Raw genomic sequence first — 17,663 nt, 5'->3', positions numbered from 1 at the left:
ACTGAATTAAAGGTTAGTTGAGATTGAAATGTCCTATAGAACAACAGTGTAAATGAATTCAGTAACACAATTTTACAAGAAAGTTGTGTTTTTGTCAAACATTTTAAGTCAAACACTAGTCTTATTCTGAATTGTATTATTTGTACTATAGCATATATTGATTCATATTCCTCAATTTTAACTTAACACTAAGATTATGCAAGTTCTTTGATTTGAATAAAACTATCTGGTTTGTAAATTTGGAATTATACTGAATTTAAATTTCAGCTATTATAATACTACTTTCTATATGCAGCAATTTTATCTGCTTGGACCTTGGAGATACACACAAAAGGTTAAACAATGATTATTATATGCCATAGAACCATGAAACGAGATTAAGACAACTGACATATGCAGGACAAATACATACGTCTCAATTAAGCAATATTTTTTGAAGTGAGATAAACTCCTAAATCTTAATAAATGAACACTTTTATTAGACATTTGCATTAAATATGACCTAGTACAATCAAAATATGAATAATAACTGTATAAAAAGTATTTGCTATGAATAGTCATCATCGTCTGTGTTTTGTGACATTTGCTGTTGTTGTTGTTGTTGTAGAGCTTGCTGCATTTGTATCCATTGTTGCTGTTCAAGCTGTGCTTGTTCTTGTCTAGCCTGAAAATATACACAAGAGTTGATACATATACCTCTGATGTTTAAAATGATTTTTCATACAATACATGACAGTTGATGAGTACAAAGTCATGAACAGTATACCTTTGCTAAAAGAATACCTATTCCTGAATATTGTAAATTCCAAAATTTTTGTGTGCATGTATTATTGTCATTTTCGAAAAAAGAACAAAAATGCGAGATTTATTATTGCAATTTCAGGAAAATCTGCATACACTTATATGTATAAGTTTTCAGAATGCAAGTTCTTATTATTGCTATTATCACCCAGTTGCTTTTTTCGCAAAAATAAAAACCTCGCAATAATTTCTGAATTGACAGTAACTAGAACATGCAGATAAGTTGCCAAGGTTCCTGAATAACTAGAACATGAAGAATAGTTGCCAAGAATCCCTATCCCAGAATAACTAGATCATGGAGATCAGTAGCCAAGAATCCTTATTCCTAAAAAACTAGATCATGCAGATCAGTAGCCAAGAATCCTTATTCCTTAATAACTAGATCATGGAGATCAGTAGCCAAGAATCCTTATTCCTGAATAACTAGATCATGGAGATAAGTAGCCAAGAATCCTTATTCCTGAATAACTAGATCATGGAGATCAGTAGCCAAGAATCCTTATTCCTGAATAACTAGATCATGGAGATCAGAAGCCAAGAATCCTTATTCCTGAATAACTAGAACATACATGTAGAGATAAGTTGCCAAGAATCCTTATTCCTGAATAACTAGATCATGGAGATAAGTAGCCAAGAATCCTTATTCCTGAATAGCTAGATCATGGAGATCAGTAGCCAAGAATCCTTATTCCTGAATAACTAAAACATAGAGATAAGTTGCCAAGAATCCCTATTCCTGAATAACTAGATCATGAAGATAAGTTATATCTGTAAGTCCCAATAAATACACTAAATGTACCAGAAATTAGCACCAGAGTTGGGCAATACAAAATTAAATAAATGGGGAATGTGTCCATGGGACACAGATGATGCCCCCAATTGCATATAACATAATAAAGGGACATTACTCAAGAATGGTAAAAGTGACGCTACCCAAATTGGTACTTGATCTGAGTTTTGTGGTAATAAGCATTGTGTATAAGTTTCATAACATTCGGTTGAGGCAAACTTAAGTTTGAGAACGGAAACCAATTGTGGAACGTACGTACAAGGGTAAAACTTAATGCCCCCTGGGCATAAAAAATTCCAGACAATAACAATTTTCATGAAAGTTTATGGGCTGTAATTCTGCCAAAATTTGTTTAACCAGAAAAAAAAAAAATGTCATAGTGTATAAATAAAAGGAAATGTAGCATATAATTAAACTAAATGGGAGCAAGTTATGAGTATTCTTGCTTTTATTAAATCTCAAAACTTCCCTAAATGTTGAGAAAATTGTTAAAGCAAAGAACATTAAACTAACTTCAATTTTCAATGAATAAAGTTCCATAATAATAACACAAAAAAAGCAGGAAATACGCTCCATGCATTCATCAGCCATCAACTGAAAACTAGCCCTTTCTGTTTAGAAGAGTGCACGTTTACCATATTACAATGTACTTTAATGAAAGTAAGTGTTTAGATTTCCTTTTTTGGTTTAATCTGACATTTGGATTTTAATGTAAGAGCACACCAAATATTAATCTGAAATTGATCTAATCAGAAAACTGAACGTTGTGTTAACAATGACAAATCAGAAAATGATCCTCTATGTGACTCACAACGTTCCAGCAGACAAGACAACAAATAATGAAAATAAAAATTTAGCTTACTTATCAATTCTCCTTGTTGGATTTATCCAATAATGTTTTGTTCGCTATCCAATATACTTACTGTGGATTCATTATTATTCGTTGGATACCAATTTTCGTGGGTTTCGTGGGAACAGTTGAACCACGAATTCAAATTTCAACGAATTACAAAATTTCTATAGGCTTTATATGCAGAGACTTGCAAAACCACGAAATCAAATAACCACGAAAATGCTAATTTCCCTCAATCCACCAAAATTGATACACACGAAAATAAATGAATCCACAGTACTATATCCATAAAACATTAGCTTTAGTAAAATACCTTAGCAAACAATTCTTGTTGTTGTCGTAATAATTCTTCTTCTGGAATTCCTAAATTTTCTAATCTTGAGCTTCCTCTTCTTTTCTTTGCAGCTACAGCTTTTGCTTCTTGCATCACACTCATTGCATCTTCTTTGTAGTTACCAAAGCCAAGACTATCTAAGGCTAGAATTATTAATAGAAATATGTAAGTAAGATTCAAGTATTCACCAAAGAAAGGTACATGTACATGAATAAGTAAATTTCAGAAGCTAAAGACAAGAATTTGTAAATTTGGAACAGTATTATTACTTACACAGTGTGCTACATGTAGTAACCTAATATGATATAAACAGGCTCAGTAAATTCCATAATATGGGGCGAGATCAAGCAAAATCTAGATCTCCATATGGAATATACTGACCCTGTATATATTGTATTAGGTCACTGGTCCACTCTGTAACAAATTTATCTTACTGACTATCTAATATGGGGAATTTAGACATAGTTGTAAACCTTGATATCATAATTTAAGCACAACATTAAACAGAACATTCAATTATTTACAGTGAGAAAATCAGCATCTTCAAGACATGTTATGTTTAAAAGCATGAAAATATTAGAATTATGTCTGTAACTTTGAGAACAACACCCTCTTTTTAAAGGAACATAACTCTACTACTACTAAAGTAACCATGTATTGTTTTTATAAAGGGAATACCACTACTAACTGTGTATTAAGATATAACATGATGTCAAATATACACGTTCTCCATGTGTTTGCTTTAACCAATGATATTTCTAGAAGTGTATAGTAGGTAAGATAATGCTATTTCTCTAACTCTTCGTCAATTTATCCCTTTCTGCACCCATTATATAAAAAAAATTTAATCAAGGTGTGGTTCGTTTGATCTGAGTTCTTCATTGGTTAAAATTCGATGACGTCGAATTTTCTTGTTTTCTCTGAATTTCCTATTGTGACCGCATGAAAAAAGGCGATCATGCCTGATGACGTCACATAGAAAGAACACATCTTTTTGCAGATCATTCGAAAAGAAGGAATAAATTTGCCTGCGTATTGTTTGAAAATCATTAGAGAAACAGATTCCACCACCAAATCTTGTGTAATACGATATTTATCCACTCGCAACAGTTAAATTTTAAATATTTAAAACGCTCGGCGAGCCTCGCGTTTTAAATTTGAAAATTTAACTGTCTCGAGTGGATAAATATCATATCACACTCGATGCAGTGGTAGAATCTATATTTACCATCAAAATGAAGTCAGCTAGAACACATATAAATTTAAATATTGTTCTAATTTTCAGATTGTGTAAAATTGTTTATGAACGATCATGTCTGTTGATTATGAACTCCTCTACTTTTTATGATTCCTGTATTCATACATACTTTTTTATATTATCATGGATTAATGGATTTTTTAAAGTTTTGCCTTGCAACAGGTCACATATGTACCCCTTATAGTGGTGTTTCAATGTTTCTTTGAGTGCAAAGAGTCTTGCATTCTCCCTACAGGAGGCATTTGATTGAATATCCCCATTGTGACAGGACATGGCTGTGTATTAAGACTTTTGTATTAGAAAATCTGATGCTGGTGGCTCACTTACACAGAGGGGAATAAAAAATCTGGCAAGACTCTTTTATGACCTCATATCATTTTAAATACGTAACAGAAAGCATGATTTTCCTTCCCAAATTACCAGTATACCAGCTTGGACTTGAACCTAGGATACCTGTCACAGTAAGCTGCCTCTCTACCCACTGAGATAATGGAGTGTTTAGCTCAGTTGGTAGAGCAGTGGCTTACTATGCCAGGGATCCCAGATGCGGTCCCTGGCTTGTACAGTTCTTATTTTGAAAGACAAATCATGCTCTGCTGTTTTAACAACAGCCATAATGTTTGCTGCAATAGTTTTTCAACAGCTTTGAAAGTAAACAATGGTGGAAATTGTGGGACTATTCTTCCAACTTCAATTTGAAATGGCAAGGTATTTGGTACACTTGTAGTTACAGATCCAAAACCAATCTAATTTACAGTCCATAGCAATTTAACACACCAAAAAAAAAAGTTACTTGAATGTAAGTGTTGCATTCTTGTCTTTTGCTGTAAGATAAGTAATTTTACCAAACAGCAGTTACATATAAAACATTTGATCAATTAATAAAAATAATTGTCCAACTGGTAGACAAAGACTCTTGTTTACAGACAGTAGACAACAGATGACATGTGATAGCAATAGCTCATACCAGCCAAAAATAATATTATACAACTATGTACATGTATATAAATATAAACAAGTCTAAATTGAAAACAACGTTCATGTATATAAATATATATATAGCTTAAAATCTAAAATATGTTTCACCTAGTAACACATGTTCAGGTGATATTGTCTTTTTCTGTTGCTTGTTACATATTTCATTAGCTTCTGATGAGACCAGATGAATGAATTCTGTACAACAATTTAATATTAGTTCCCTCGCATCATTAGCCACTCTAATGTTAGGAATAAGTTCTTTTATCATTTTATTTAATGCAGCCCTGGGTATAGACAATTCATCATCTTCTCTATTAGCTTCTGCCATTTTCTAATTAATCATTCTTCAACAAACTTCATATCTATTTATCTAAAAAGAAAGAAAAGATATAGAATTATTATCATTATGTAGATTCTTCTTGCATAAATACTGAACAATTTTAATAATATAAATTGTTCTTAAAATGTAGAAAATATCTTTTGGGGATAGTCATTCTCTACAAAAAAGTACACTAGCAATATATTGTCATTTTCATGTGGTAAAGATTCTATATTTCAAGCTGTCTATTATTAATTTTTACCCTTGAGTATTTTCAAGTTGCTATAAATGTGCACACCACTGCTGGATAGTTTATACTGTTATATGGAGCTACATTGTATATCAATGTTGTAGCTAGAAACTTAGGGCAGAGGGGCAGTCTTAGATAATGGACACTTTTGCAAAGCAATCTTTTTTACAACTGATTTTTCTTTTACATTAACAAATATAAATAAATTTATTCTGTTTTTTTTATTACTCAAATTCAGCTTCGTTCTTTCAGAGATATTAGTTTCCTGTACATGTACCTCATAGAAAAAAAATCTTTCCACTGTCTTGCCACTTTTTCAATTGTTATTTATTGTCCAGATACTGTCATTTAATATTTCAGATATAAAGATGTCTAGCATGTTTAATTATTGTAAGTTAGTTGAAGATGTTTTTTTTTTCTGCATAGCAGTTTCCAGCTCTAAATCTCACAGCAGATAGACAGTTGAATTGTTTAGATTCTGCAAGGCATCTTAAAGCTCAGAGTATAACAGGTTTGATGACTCAAAGTAGTTATTATTTTTTTTTCAATCAAAAAGAGGCTGAAGATACCATGGGACATTCAAAACTCATTAATAGAAGTAAACTGAAAATGCCATGTAAAAAAAAAACAAAAAAAAATAATGAAAAGATGAACAAGTTCACAAAACACTACGTAGAAAACTTAGATTTTCGTTGTCTACAAATATAGTCCCTAGTGTGGACAGTGTATAACTTGCAAATTTTTTTCATACACTTTCCAAATTTATTTATTTATATTTTATGCATGAAATATTAAGTATGGGGATGAAATTACATGTTTAAAAAATTTGGGTGCTGAATCTTTATGTTAAGTAAGTTATAAACCCCCTTAACATAGAATTGTCAATATTTTGAGTTAGAGCTGGTAGGCTTTTCTATAATTTTTATATTATATGTACCAATAGTAGTACACTTCACTGTAAAAGTCTTTTCTAATGCACTACGAAATAACTGTGTTCTCGGGCCAGAGCAACACGTCTTCTTACAATGAAGTCAATGAACTGAGAAGGATTACCTGTCACTTTTAACATCATCCAATCATCATGATCACAAATAATGTATTTGTACAATTTTATTTTTTATCAAAACATTTGTAAGCACTGAAGGTTAAAGATTGCTTTAGTGGGAAGTAAAATTAAACATTGCATTGTAAAATCATTGGTTGTAGTGGATTCAACTACAATTATATATAGACAAAGGAAGATAACTCCAATTTTACAGATTTCTTTAACAATGACATCATTGATATTTTTAGAACAGATATTACATTACTGCCCCTTGCACAAGTTATGTAATTTTCTTGACAAGTATAACATCATTTTATAACTTGAATATCCGAGCATATATTTCATTGATAAATTTCTGGAAATGATCATGGTTAGGATGTTTAGAATGTTATGTTCAATGCACTATATTTTGTGTATCTCAAAAGTAATGATAAACCTTGGAAAATTTAGAAATCAAGTCAGTACCATAGGGTTTTGATTGCATTTCATCAGGAACATATATATTGACGGGACTTGACACTACCTGATTGTAGTTGATTTTATCGTCGTGCCATAGTTAATAAAGATACGATACAGAAACGGACATGTGTTAAAAACGGACTCGCTATTATCCTAATAATTTCTGATATTATCAATAAAATGTCATTCAAACTAGTTTTATAGTGATGCTAGTGTATCAAACTTGTATTCTGTCACTTCAAATTTGTTAAAATCGCAAGCATTTCATCACAGAATTGTGCAGAATGCAAACCAGGTAATAAAAAAATGGCGGCCATTGCCGCGATGATTTACAAATTCCCAAACTATTATAAAACACTTCACATCAAATAAATCAAACTTATTTTGGTAATTTTACATGACAAAATATATCTACTAAATGATAAAACTTGTATTTATTTACAATTAGAGTTATGTGGTTTATTTGTTGAGCAGTTCTGATAGTTTTTCAGTCAGACGCTACCAAAATCCGTAAATCTTGGGAAGTCTCGGGGAGTCCGAGATTTTATCAATTTTATACTGAAAAGCGTATCAGATTCATTTCCCGTTAGATATACTGTTCCCAGATTTTATGCAATCTTTACCCAAAAAATATCATCACATCCAATCACGCCTTAATAGTCTAAAATAAACAACGGATTAATTACTGAAAATTTGACAAACAAAACATCTTGGCATTCCTTGACAAAAGTTAAACAAAATAAGTTCACTTGATATGATAACTGAGCTTATTTTATGTGACAGACAAGCCAACTATTAAAACACTAAACGCAATTTTGATTGTAAATAAGTTGAGATCTTTAAAATGATAAAACTCACAAATTTACTGACAGCAGCATTATTCAGAACAAATAAACCATTAGAGTAAATAGTAGATATAATTAATTAGTTTAATCTGTTAATATTTAGAAAGACAAAATAAGAAAAACGATCTGTATAATTAATTCAAGCAGAAATGTCATCTACGTGATGATGATCTGAAATAACAGGAATTGCAATACTAACATATCTACAAATACCGTCCTCTAACAAAGACAGCATCTATCTTATATTTACAAAGAGACGTAAAAATAATCTTATAAAATATACATTTAACATGTTTGGTTTTTTTTTTACCACAGAGCCTCAGAGGCACAGTTACATCGAGTAGGTATGGCAAACCAATGGGAGATAACTCCAAATTACCCTAAATAATTGTTCGCAGATGTGTGTAAAAATAAAATCTTTGGATGACCTCTGATTACGGCCTTCTATTAACTTGTTAAGTCTCAAAAGGTTCTGATTGCTTTTGATAGATATCATATGAATATTCATGATTCTGTATATTATAATTTTCGGGAATACGATGAAATATTTGAGGTACAAACAAGGGTTTGAAAGTTACATTCGTTTCCAAAAAATACAAGGGAACGTTATACAGCCATAAAATGTACTTTTTTATTAAGTATAATATATAATTATTAATTAAATAATTATGTCCAATAAATAAATCTAGATAGCTGTGGTCATATCAAAATTAATTTTTATAAAAAACCCTCCTTTTTGTGTATACATAGTTATTTCCCTTGCATGGACAACTTTTGGTTTAGTTTTGATTGGAAATCAGCGTAATAGTTTTTTTTTGCATTATACAGTCAGTTTATTGCGATTTAAGATAGTTTAACCATTTGCCACTGCACACGAGATAGTAAGGGTACTGAATAATGTGGTTTTTCAGACTGTATTTAACAGTACACTATTATTTTTTGTATACATATTTTTGTGTGTGTGTGATCACATTAACTGAGTTGTTGAAATTTTCCCAACATATATGTTCTAAAAACACTGGTATAATTAAATAAGGGAACGTAATGGACACTACAGCTATCTACACATACAGACTGTTAGAGGATTATCGAGCCAAAAAACTTGAGATAATACCTGAGATGGTAGGTCTCAAACCATGTTCGAAGTTCTGTTCAAGATTCGTTTAGCTTGTAGTTGCACCGGAAGTGCAATTTTTAATATGATTTCAGCATGATCATGTATAGGAATACATGAACTTATCAAGTTTTACCTTGGAACTTACCACTTTCTGTATTGATCAGTATTGAAGTAATTTCATGTTGAGAAAAAAAAAAACACTAGCGAACACCATGCAATTTAATATATATCCTGAAATAATAATTATATTATATCTGGGAAGCTAAAGTCTTACTAACAACTAATGCTTGATACAGTGAAACTAGTCTAAACCAAACCCTGAATAAACCGGAAACCATGTTCTGAAGTCCCTTCATCTCAGATTCAATGCATTTTGAACTTCAGTCGTGAATGAGATTGGTTTACAGATTTCACTGTATAAATATTGTAACTGATATACAGATATGAATTTACTTTACTTTTATACATACAAGTATTTACAGTGATCTGACATAAGTATTTTAGTTTGAAATTTCTGTAATAAAAATAATGTTATATTTATTTTCATTGTTTTTCAGTGCACCAGGTATTTTAGACCTGTAGTATAATTGTCATGATTGTTGGAAGGTTGTTGTTTATTTTTATTTATAAGCATTCACTATACATGCTATATAAGAATAAGAATATTTCATTAACTAGAATGTTAATAAAAAGGAACATTCTAAAAATATCATGACTATACAAAGATAGATGACATACTTCAAAGCTTTTCTCGTCTCTCATGGTACACACACACAAACATATACATTTGTATATAATAAAGAGTAATATTCATATTTATATTTTGTTTCTTTACATTCAAATGTTTATGAAGTTTTACTTTACATTTTCAATATACCAACTGATGTTCTGAAGAAAGGAATATATAAAGGTATCATCATCTTATGTGACTTTGGACGATATAATTTCATGAAAGTGGTTGACATTTTCATGCTTTATGCTTCTATTTTAACCAAAAAACTTAACATGGAGGATTGAAATTGATTAACAAGATGTAAAAGAAGCAATATAAACAAATCTATAACCCAAATGATTAAAAAAATGTATTTTATTATTTTTTAAAGAGAGGAAACAGTTTTTCTAGAATAGTAAAAAATTACTGTAGTATTCGTAGGGTTAGTTTTAGGTCATCAGACAGACCATCTAGAGATGTCCGAAGAACTACCCAGAAATCCCTCTCTTCCGGTAATGAACTAAATGGCTATACAGACGATATTCTACTGAAGAGCAATCCGGCTGTTCCTGACTGCAGGAACGACCATCCAAGGTATCTATCGGTATTAGGTTAATATCGGCAATCACAACATTGGCGCTGCGAGCACTAATTTGCGTGGTGATTTGCAATTTAGGGCTCATTTTGTGAGTTGAGGCGAGGTTCGCTTCAACAGAATTTCCCGCGGTAAAGGATTCGGGGGAAACCTTTGCCGATCGTTTTTTGTTGTGTAATACTCTGGGAGAGCATATTACATAACATCACAGGGGTTTTGCAGCGCGGTAGAACCCCTGTTTTTTGTGTAGTATTGAGTATTTGTTGTTTTTTCGTATTTTCAAGACGACTTGGATCACGTGACCTGGGAGGAACGGGGAACCAGTCGTGTTGTCGGGCAGTGTAAGGACTTTAAGGGATATTTTTTTATGTTTTTGCCGTGCCGGTGGTGGACGGCAAAAATAGTAAGACAGGAGGGAAAAGGGTGTTTTTGGTTTATTCCAGCGAGGGAATAAATCATTTCAGGCATTTGTGGAGTATTCTGGAGGAATACTTCACGGTAGTTTAGGGGGAAAGATTGTGGCAGGAGACGACGTCATTACCTTGCTTGACCCAGAAGGGACAGCTGGGTACCAGTCACCGGTAACCGCAGACCAGAAGGACGGGTTACCAGTCGACTTGTTATTATTTTGTTTATTCTGTTAACCGCAGACCAGAAGGACGGGTTACCAGTCGTTGTGTTATTGTTTAGTTTACTTCTGTTAACCGCTGACCAGAGGTTTTTGTGTTATTAAATAAATAACTTGTGGTATTCTAAGTGTGTTGTTTGTTGTTGTTTATTCTTTAAATTAATAAACTTTGTTATCAATTGTTGTCAGTAATTTACAGTTACTCATGTCACTGGTAAACATTAACCAGTGCAGTTTTCAAGAGTTGCTCCAGCTCCCAGGTATAGGCATCAAAACTGGGGAGCGAATAATGGACATAAGGGATGGCAAGGGCTTTGTGACTGAGGCTGATTTAGCCACTATATCCCACCTAAGAATCACTATGGCCCTCATAGCTAGGCTGGACTTCAGCACCAATGGGGGTGGCCAAAATATTGGGCCACCACCTGAGGCCCGAGGCAAACATCAATCAAAGATAAACACTATTATAGATGGGGGAGTGGTTGTCGCACCAGGCATGCCATGCCAAACACATGGCCAGTCTGTATTTAATCAAGAAAGATGGCACCAGGGGCAAAGTCCTGGGGCTTGGGGAAGGCCCAGCCAGATGGACTCTGCCTCCCTTGAGTATAGAACATATTCTGAGGAGGCCAGATCTAGGCCTGAGACCACAGCTAATTGGAGCGGGATTTACGGGGAACAGTTGCCGCAAAAAGAGATGGGCCACCACAACGCTGGTGACCCAAACCAGGGTAACAACCCTCACCCCGAGGGTAGTAGTATTATTGGGTACAAGCCGTATTGGCCAGGCGAAGACCATGCGTGGGACAAGAGTGCCCCAACGAAAGGGGGCACACCTTCTTATCCCAGGGGTATTGCAAGCAATTATACTAGTCAGGGGTCAGCACCTGGTACCCAACCGGTGAACACCGGTGGGGGACTGTATGACACACCCCGTAGTAGTTATGGCATGTGGCAAGACAATAGGGGCAAGGACACAAGGCAGACCCCAGCCCATACCTATGGAGATAGACAACCCCTGGGTTGGTGTAATCAAGGGTACACACCTGTGCCCCCAGAAGGGGTCACTATAAGGGGGAGCTATGGGCAGCAGGCCTACCCAGTAGCATATAATGAGGATAGGCCTAGGGAAAATACAAGGGGACCCGACAGTAGAGGTGGGTCACGAGGAGTTTCAAGAAGCGCCTCAAAAATCAGCAACGCCCCGAAAAATATTAAGTATGAAGGGAAGAGCAACTGGCAGGCTTTCTTCACAAAATTTGCAAGGTATGCAGAGGTTTGTGAGTGGGGCCCACAAGAATGCAAAGATCAACTTTGCTGGTGCCTTGAGGGAAAGGCAAGTGAATATTATGCCCTCATTACGGAAAGAGACAGGGAGGTGAGTTATAGGGAGCTAGTTGAAAAACTGCACAAGCGTTTTGGTTTCAAGGCGCTCCCTGAGACTGCCCGGGTCCAGTTCAACAATGCCAGGCAAGCCCCTGAGGAGTCTCTTGAGGACTGGGCTGACCGTGTGTTGTCCTTGGCGACCAGGGCATTTAGTAACCTCCCTGATGAGTATATGTATGAGCAAGCCGTAACACGGCTGTGCCAGGGCATTGAAAACAAAGAGTTGGGAGTGCAAGTCTCTAACCTCCAGCCCCAAAGTATTGAGGAAGCAGTAGATAAAATACGGCTATTCCAACATAACACCAAGGCAATATATGGCAAGCCAAATAGGCGTGAGGTCAGGCAGGTAATGGGTGGGCGGTATGAAGATCACCCTGAGGCCTTCCATGAGTATCAGGTGCCCCATGTAAGGGCTACCATGGCTCCTGAGAGGGCCCCAGACAGTGCATGGGAAGCGGAGTTTGAAAAGTCCAATAAGAAGTTTGACAAAAAACTTGGTCAGGTCCATGAAAAACTGGACGACATGATGGACCAATTTAAGAAACTCGTCACAAGCCCCATTGCAGGAAGCCCCTCACCGGGCAGACAGACAGGGGCGGAAGGTTACCACCACTGTGGGGAGAGGGGCCATTTAAAAACGGATTGTCCAAACTTGGGAGGTAAGTCCATCTCAGGGAGTCCCTCCACTCATAGAGGGCCTCCAAGGGGAGTGTGCTACCACTGTTTTAAGCCTGGACATGTAAGGAAGGACTGTCTAGATTTCCAGGGGAGGGATAAAACTGTTACCTTCATAAATCAGTCAAGCAGAACTGCAACTGGACCATTAAACTTCAACGGGACTACTCAGGAGGCCGGAGTGAGTCCCCGCAAATGAAGTTAGGCCTCTCAGAAGTTGCGTCTGTACCCCAAGCCAGAGTAGCGGAGGTAGCTATAGTGGGCCCAGGGGTAGGTGCCAGGGACAGGGAGGGGAACAGAGAACCGAGTGTGTCGGTGAAGGTTAGAGCAGAGATTGAGTCAGAGCAGTGCTCCAATTCTGACAAAGAGGCAACTCCTTCAGGCGGATTGGACTGCTACTTATTTAAATGTCTTGCGGACATATTGAGGCATGGTGCACTGGAGTTGGTCCAAAGCCTCCTCCCAGGTGGGTATTTGTTGGTGGAGGAAATCCTTAAAAGGCACCCAGGCTTTGCCGGGTACTCTTTACCGGATATTCATAAACTGATCAAGGTTGATGAGGACAGGAGGTTCACTTTAATAAAGGACACAGACAGTGGTTGTTGGAAAATAAGGGCCAACCAGGGGTATTCCTTGATGGTGGATACCCCAGCCATACCATTAGTAGAGAAATGTGAGGTGCCCCAAAGCAACTTAGTTGCTCCAGCATTGCTCACAGGGGACCTGGAGGGTCCAGTAGCCAATATTATGAGGGAACCCATAGGAGCTATCTTGGCAATTGAGAATAGCAGTAGCATTCACAAGGTTGCTGCCCACACAGAGACAACTTTGGCAAGTGATGAGGAGGCCCAAGAAAGTTGGGACTCCACCTCAGACGATGAGGTAGAAGGGGCCAGTGATGAGAAGATAGTCACAGTTTGTCCGCAATACCAGGATTCGACATGTCCTACTCCTATTGTTGATGGAGGAATGACTGACAATACTGAAAACAGTCATACATCTCTCACTTTTGAGGATCCTTCCTCAACGGGAGAAACTGACAGAAAGGCCGCAACTGAAAGTAACAGTCCGCTCAACAAAGAAAAAGTTATTACTGTAGAATCTTTATTAGACAAAGAATCTACATACTTTAATCCAGACAATCCAAGTTTGAGTTTGGGGTCACTTTTGAAAGCAGATAATTTGGGCACTAATTATTTTAATCTGCAGCCGCCCCCAGTAGACAGTGGGACACCAGTCTTACGTGTGACCATTGCCACAGTTAGGTTGGGTCCCACCAGAAGACAGTGGGACCCTGGAATTCCCTACCTTAACAAAGATATATTTACAGTGCAAGGGAGGAAAAATGAGACCAAACTCTTCACAATGGAGACGGGATCAGCACAACCTCCTGGGTCCAACTATATAGAAGACTTGCAGCCACTTAGTGTCCAGGGCATAGTTTGTATAAAGGAAGGGGAGAGTTGGCATACGATTCAAAGAACAATTCACAGTTGGCTGGGTTCCCAATTTGTTGGGAACCCATTGCACTAACTTTTTAGTGTATCAGTAGACCCGTGAATAGGGTCTGTTTGGGGGGTAGGTTGTATACTTTTTTGAAATTGTTTGGGGGGTAGGTTGTATACTTTTTTGAAATTGTTGGGGGGATAGGGTGTATACTGTGTATTATAAATTGATGCATATTTTCTCTAAATTGGGTATGATTTCCGTATTTTGTTAATTTTTGGCGAAATTCACAGGGCCCACCTCAGTAGAGGGGGCCTTATTAATAAAACTGGGGGGAGTGTAGTATTCGTAGGGTTAGTTTTAGGTCATCAGACAGACCATCTAGAGATGTCCGAAGAACTACCCAGAAATCCCTCTCTTCCGGTAATGAACTAAATGGCTATACAGACGATATTCTACTGAAGAGCAATCCGGCTGTTCCTGACTGCAGGAACGACCATCCAAGGTATCTATCGGTATTAGGTTAATATCGGCAATCACAACATTACCATTTTGAAAATTTTCTATTTCTTCGTTGTTATTATGTGTATTGATAAAAGTGTAACTGTTTTGAAAATGTCTTCACAATGCCTTTAAAATGAGGAAAAGTTTTCTTAGATTAGTTGATTTTAAAAAAATCACTTTCCGTACCTACATCGAGTTTGACCATTTGCCATTATGAAAAATACGCTTTCTTTTTTGTGTGTCAATCGCTCGTTTGGATTTTTATAAAGCGTACATTCATAGAATCTGTTAAGATATATTTTCTAAATATATATTCTTACAAGGGCTTTGTTGCAATCAAGCAATCGATGAACATTTCTTTCTTTCCTTGCTTATGAAGGGAGGTAATTGTTGAAAGTTATAAATACGTACTCAATTGCGGCTTTTATTTCCGGATTGCAGGGAGGAGTCCGACACCCACTCCAATTTTAAAAGAACATATTGTAAAATATGTAGCCCTTCTATGACAAAAAATAGTGCCTTTGATTTCATTGTGAACTCAAACAAACTAATTTGCAGAAATGAAACTTTTGGTAAAAGAGACCGTGTTGTTTTGGATCTCATTACAGACATCGATATGCTGTTGTTCATTGAGAAGGGGTTGCGAGGAGGAGTGTCCAGCATATTCCATCGATATGCTAAAGCCAACAATCCCTACCTCATCGATGATTATGATCCGAGTAAAGAAACATCGTACTTGGGATATTTCGATGCCAATAACCTTTATGGATGGGCAATGAGCCAACACCTTCCCTACGGATTTTTCAACTGGGTGAATGAAGGAGAAAACTTAGAAAAGCTCAAGAACAACATTGGAACATTAGCACCTGATTCCAAAGAGGGTTACATATTTGAAGTTGATTTAGAGTACCCTCCTACCTTACACGATGAACACTCTGATTTCCCGTTGGCCCCCGAACGACAGACCATTCGCACTGAGGACCTTTCACCCTACTCTCGTAAGATGCTTGAGGAATTATCGGGAAAGAAGACGTTGGGGTCGTGTGAAAAGTTGGTACCGAATTTACACGACAAGGAAAAATATGTGATTCACTACCGCAACCTACAATTGTATTTGGAATTGGGAATGCAACTAAAGAAAGTGCACAGAGTGTTAAAGTTTAGACAGAGCACCTGGTTGAAAACTTACATCGATTTCAACACCGACAAAAGGAAACAAGCCACAAACGAGTTCGAGAAAATGTACTACAAGTTATTAAACAACAGCATATTTGGTAGGTCGTTAATGAACATCCGTAAACACGTCAACGTCAAGCTCTGTCACACAGAAAAGTTCCTGAAATATACGGCGAGACCATCTTTCAAGTCGTGCACAGTTTTTAACGAGGATCTAGTAGCAGTTGAAAACCTGCGCACAGATATTTTAATGAATCAACCAATCTACGTAGGTTTCAGCATTCTTGACCTGTCCAAGCACTTGATGTATGACTTTCATTACAAACATATGAAGACGTTATATGGTGAAAAAATACGACTCTGTTTCACCGACACAGATATATAGTTTCCTGTACCACATTCAAACCGAAGACATGTATGACGATATGATGGAATATCAAGACATGTTTGACACCAGCGAGTATGATGAATTAAGCCCACATGTTACACAGCGATCATAACAAAAAAGTATTGGGGAAATTTAAAGACGAAACGAAAGGTGTACCTATAAGTGAATTCGTAGGTTTACGAGCTAAAATGTACTCGTATGCATTCGAAGGGGGAGAGAAAAATACGGCAAAAGGTATCACGAAATCTGCCTCTCGTTCACTAAAACATGAAATGTATAAGCAGTGTTTGTTAGAGAAAAGCGTATATCGCACGCGCATGAATACAATACGAAGTGATAACCACAAAATATTTGCACAAAGCATGATTAAGAAGAGTCTAGTTCCTTTCGATGACAAACGATGGATACTGGACGATGGAATTACCACACGAGCCTATGGACACAAAAACAACACTAATATTTAATTATTTTCCATTGTAAATACGTTAGTTATATTTTAGTTTGATTATATTTGTTATGTTGTAAATATTGTAATGTATGTCTTTTTTTTTTTCAAATGCGTAGTGTTTTGTTTTGTGTGATTGTTTATTTGTATTTATATATCACTGAGTATTCTCTTGTATTGAGTAGAAAGAAGAAAAATCAAATAAAAAAAAAATCAAGAAATCATCATTGACTCATTATTTATTCTTATGGTGTGTTATAATATAACAAGAAAATACAACAAACAGTATTAGGTATAATTTTAGTGTTCTACTTTGATCTGACGATTTTCCGTTATTTCAAAATAGCCAGAGTTTTCGGCTAAAATGAGTAAAGAGACAGTTTCTGGTAAGGGTGTTGCAAAATGACATTCAAGTCTGACTTTTCCTTGCTTTACCAGTGACAGATAGTTGGCATCTGAAAAGTGAGGTTGCCAGTAAATCGAAACAGAATAAAGCATATCCATTGTTGAAGTCTGATCTAGTTATTTCATTCCCCGCATCTCCGCCCCACTTTCCACAGTTTTCAAACATTTTAACGTACGCTGCAACATTTGTTGCACCCCGGTCTTCGTTAAATTGTAGTTTCAGAGGAATTCCATCTACAGGAACTCCATCACAG

General features: G+C 36.1%; 1 protein-coding gene across 1 annotated transcript; it reads right to left on the bottom strand.

Annotated features, from left to right (window-relative positions):
- Positions 1-456: 456 nt before the first annotated feature.
- Positions 457-15,410, bottom strand: LOC127728340 (protein Dr1-like). The gene is made up of 4 exons (XM_052235691.1): positions 15,316-15,410; positions 5,123-5,384; positions 2,758-2,921; positions 457-664 (listed from the first exon to the last, which is right to left on the bottom strand). Exons 2-4 carry the CDS (start codon positions 5,340-5,342, stop codon positions 548-550), a joined length of 501 nt encoding a protein of 166 aa, XP_052091651.1. The 5' UTR covers positions 5,343-5,384; positions 15,316-15,410; the 3' UTR covers positions 457-547.
- Between the last annotated feature and the right edge of the window lie 2,253 nt (positions 15,411-17,663).

This window comes from Mytilus californianus, unplaced genomic scaffold (assembly GCF_021869535.1).
Source record: "Mytilus californianus isolate M0D057914Y unplaced genomic scaffold, xbMytCali1.0.p SCAF_2, whole genome shotgun sequence".
Classification (NCBI taxonomy): domain Eukaryota; kingdom Metazoa; phylum Mollusca; class Bivalvia; order Mytilida; family Mytilidae; genus Mytilus; species Mytilus californianus.
Note: the sequence above shows the minus strand (reverse complement) of the source record. Positions and strands in the feature narration are given on the sequence as shown.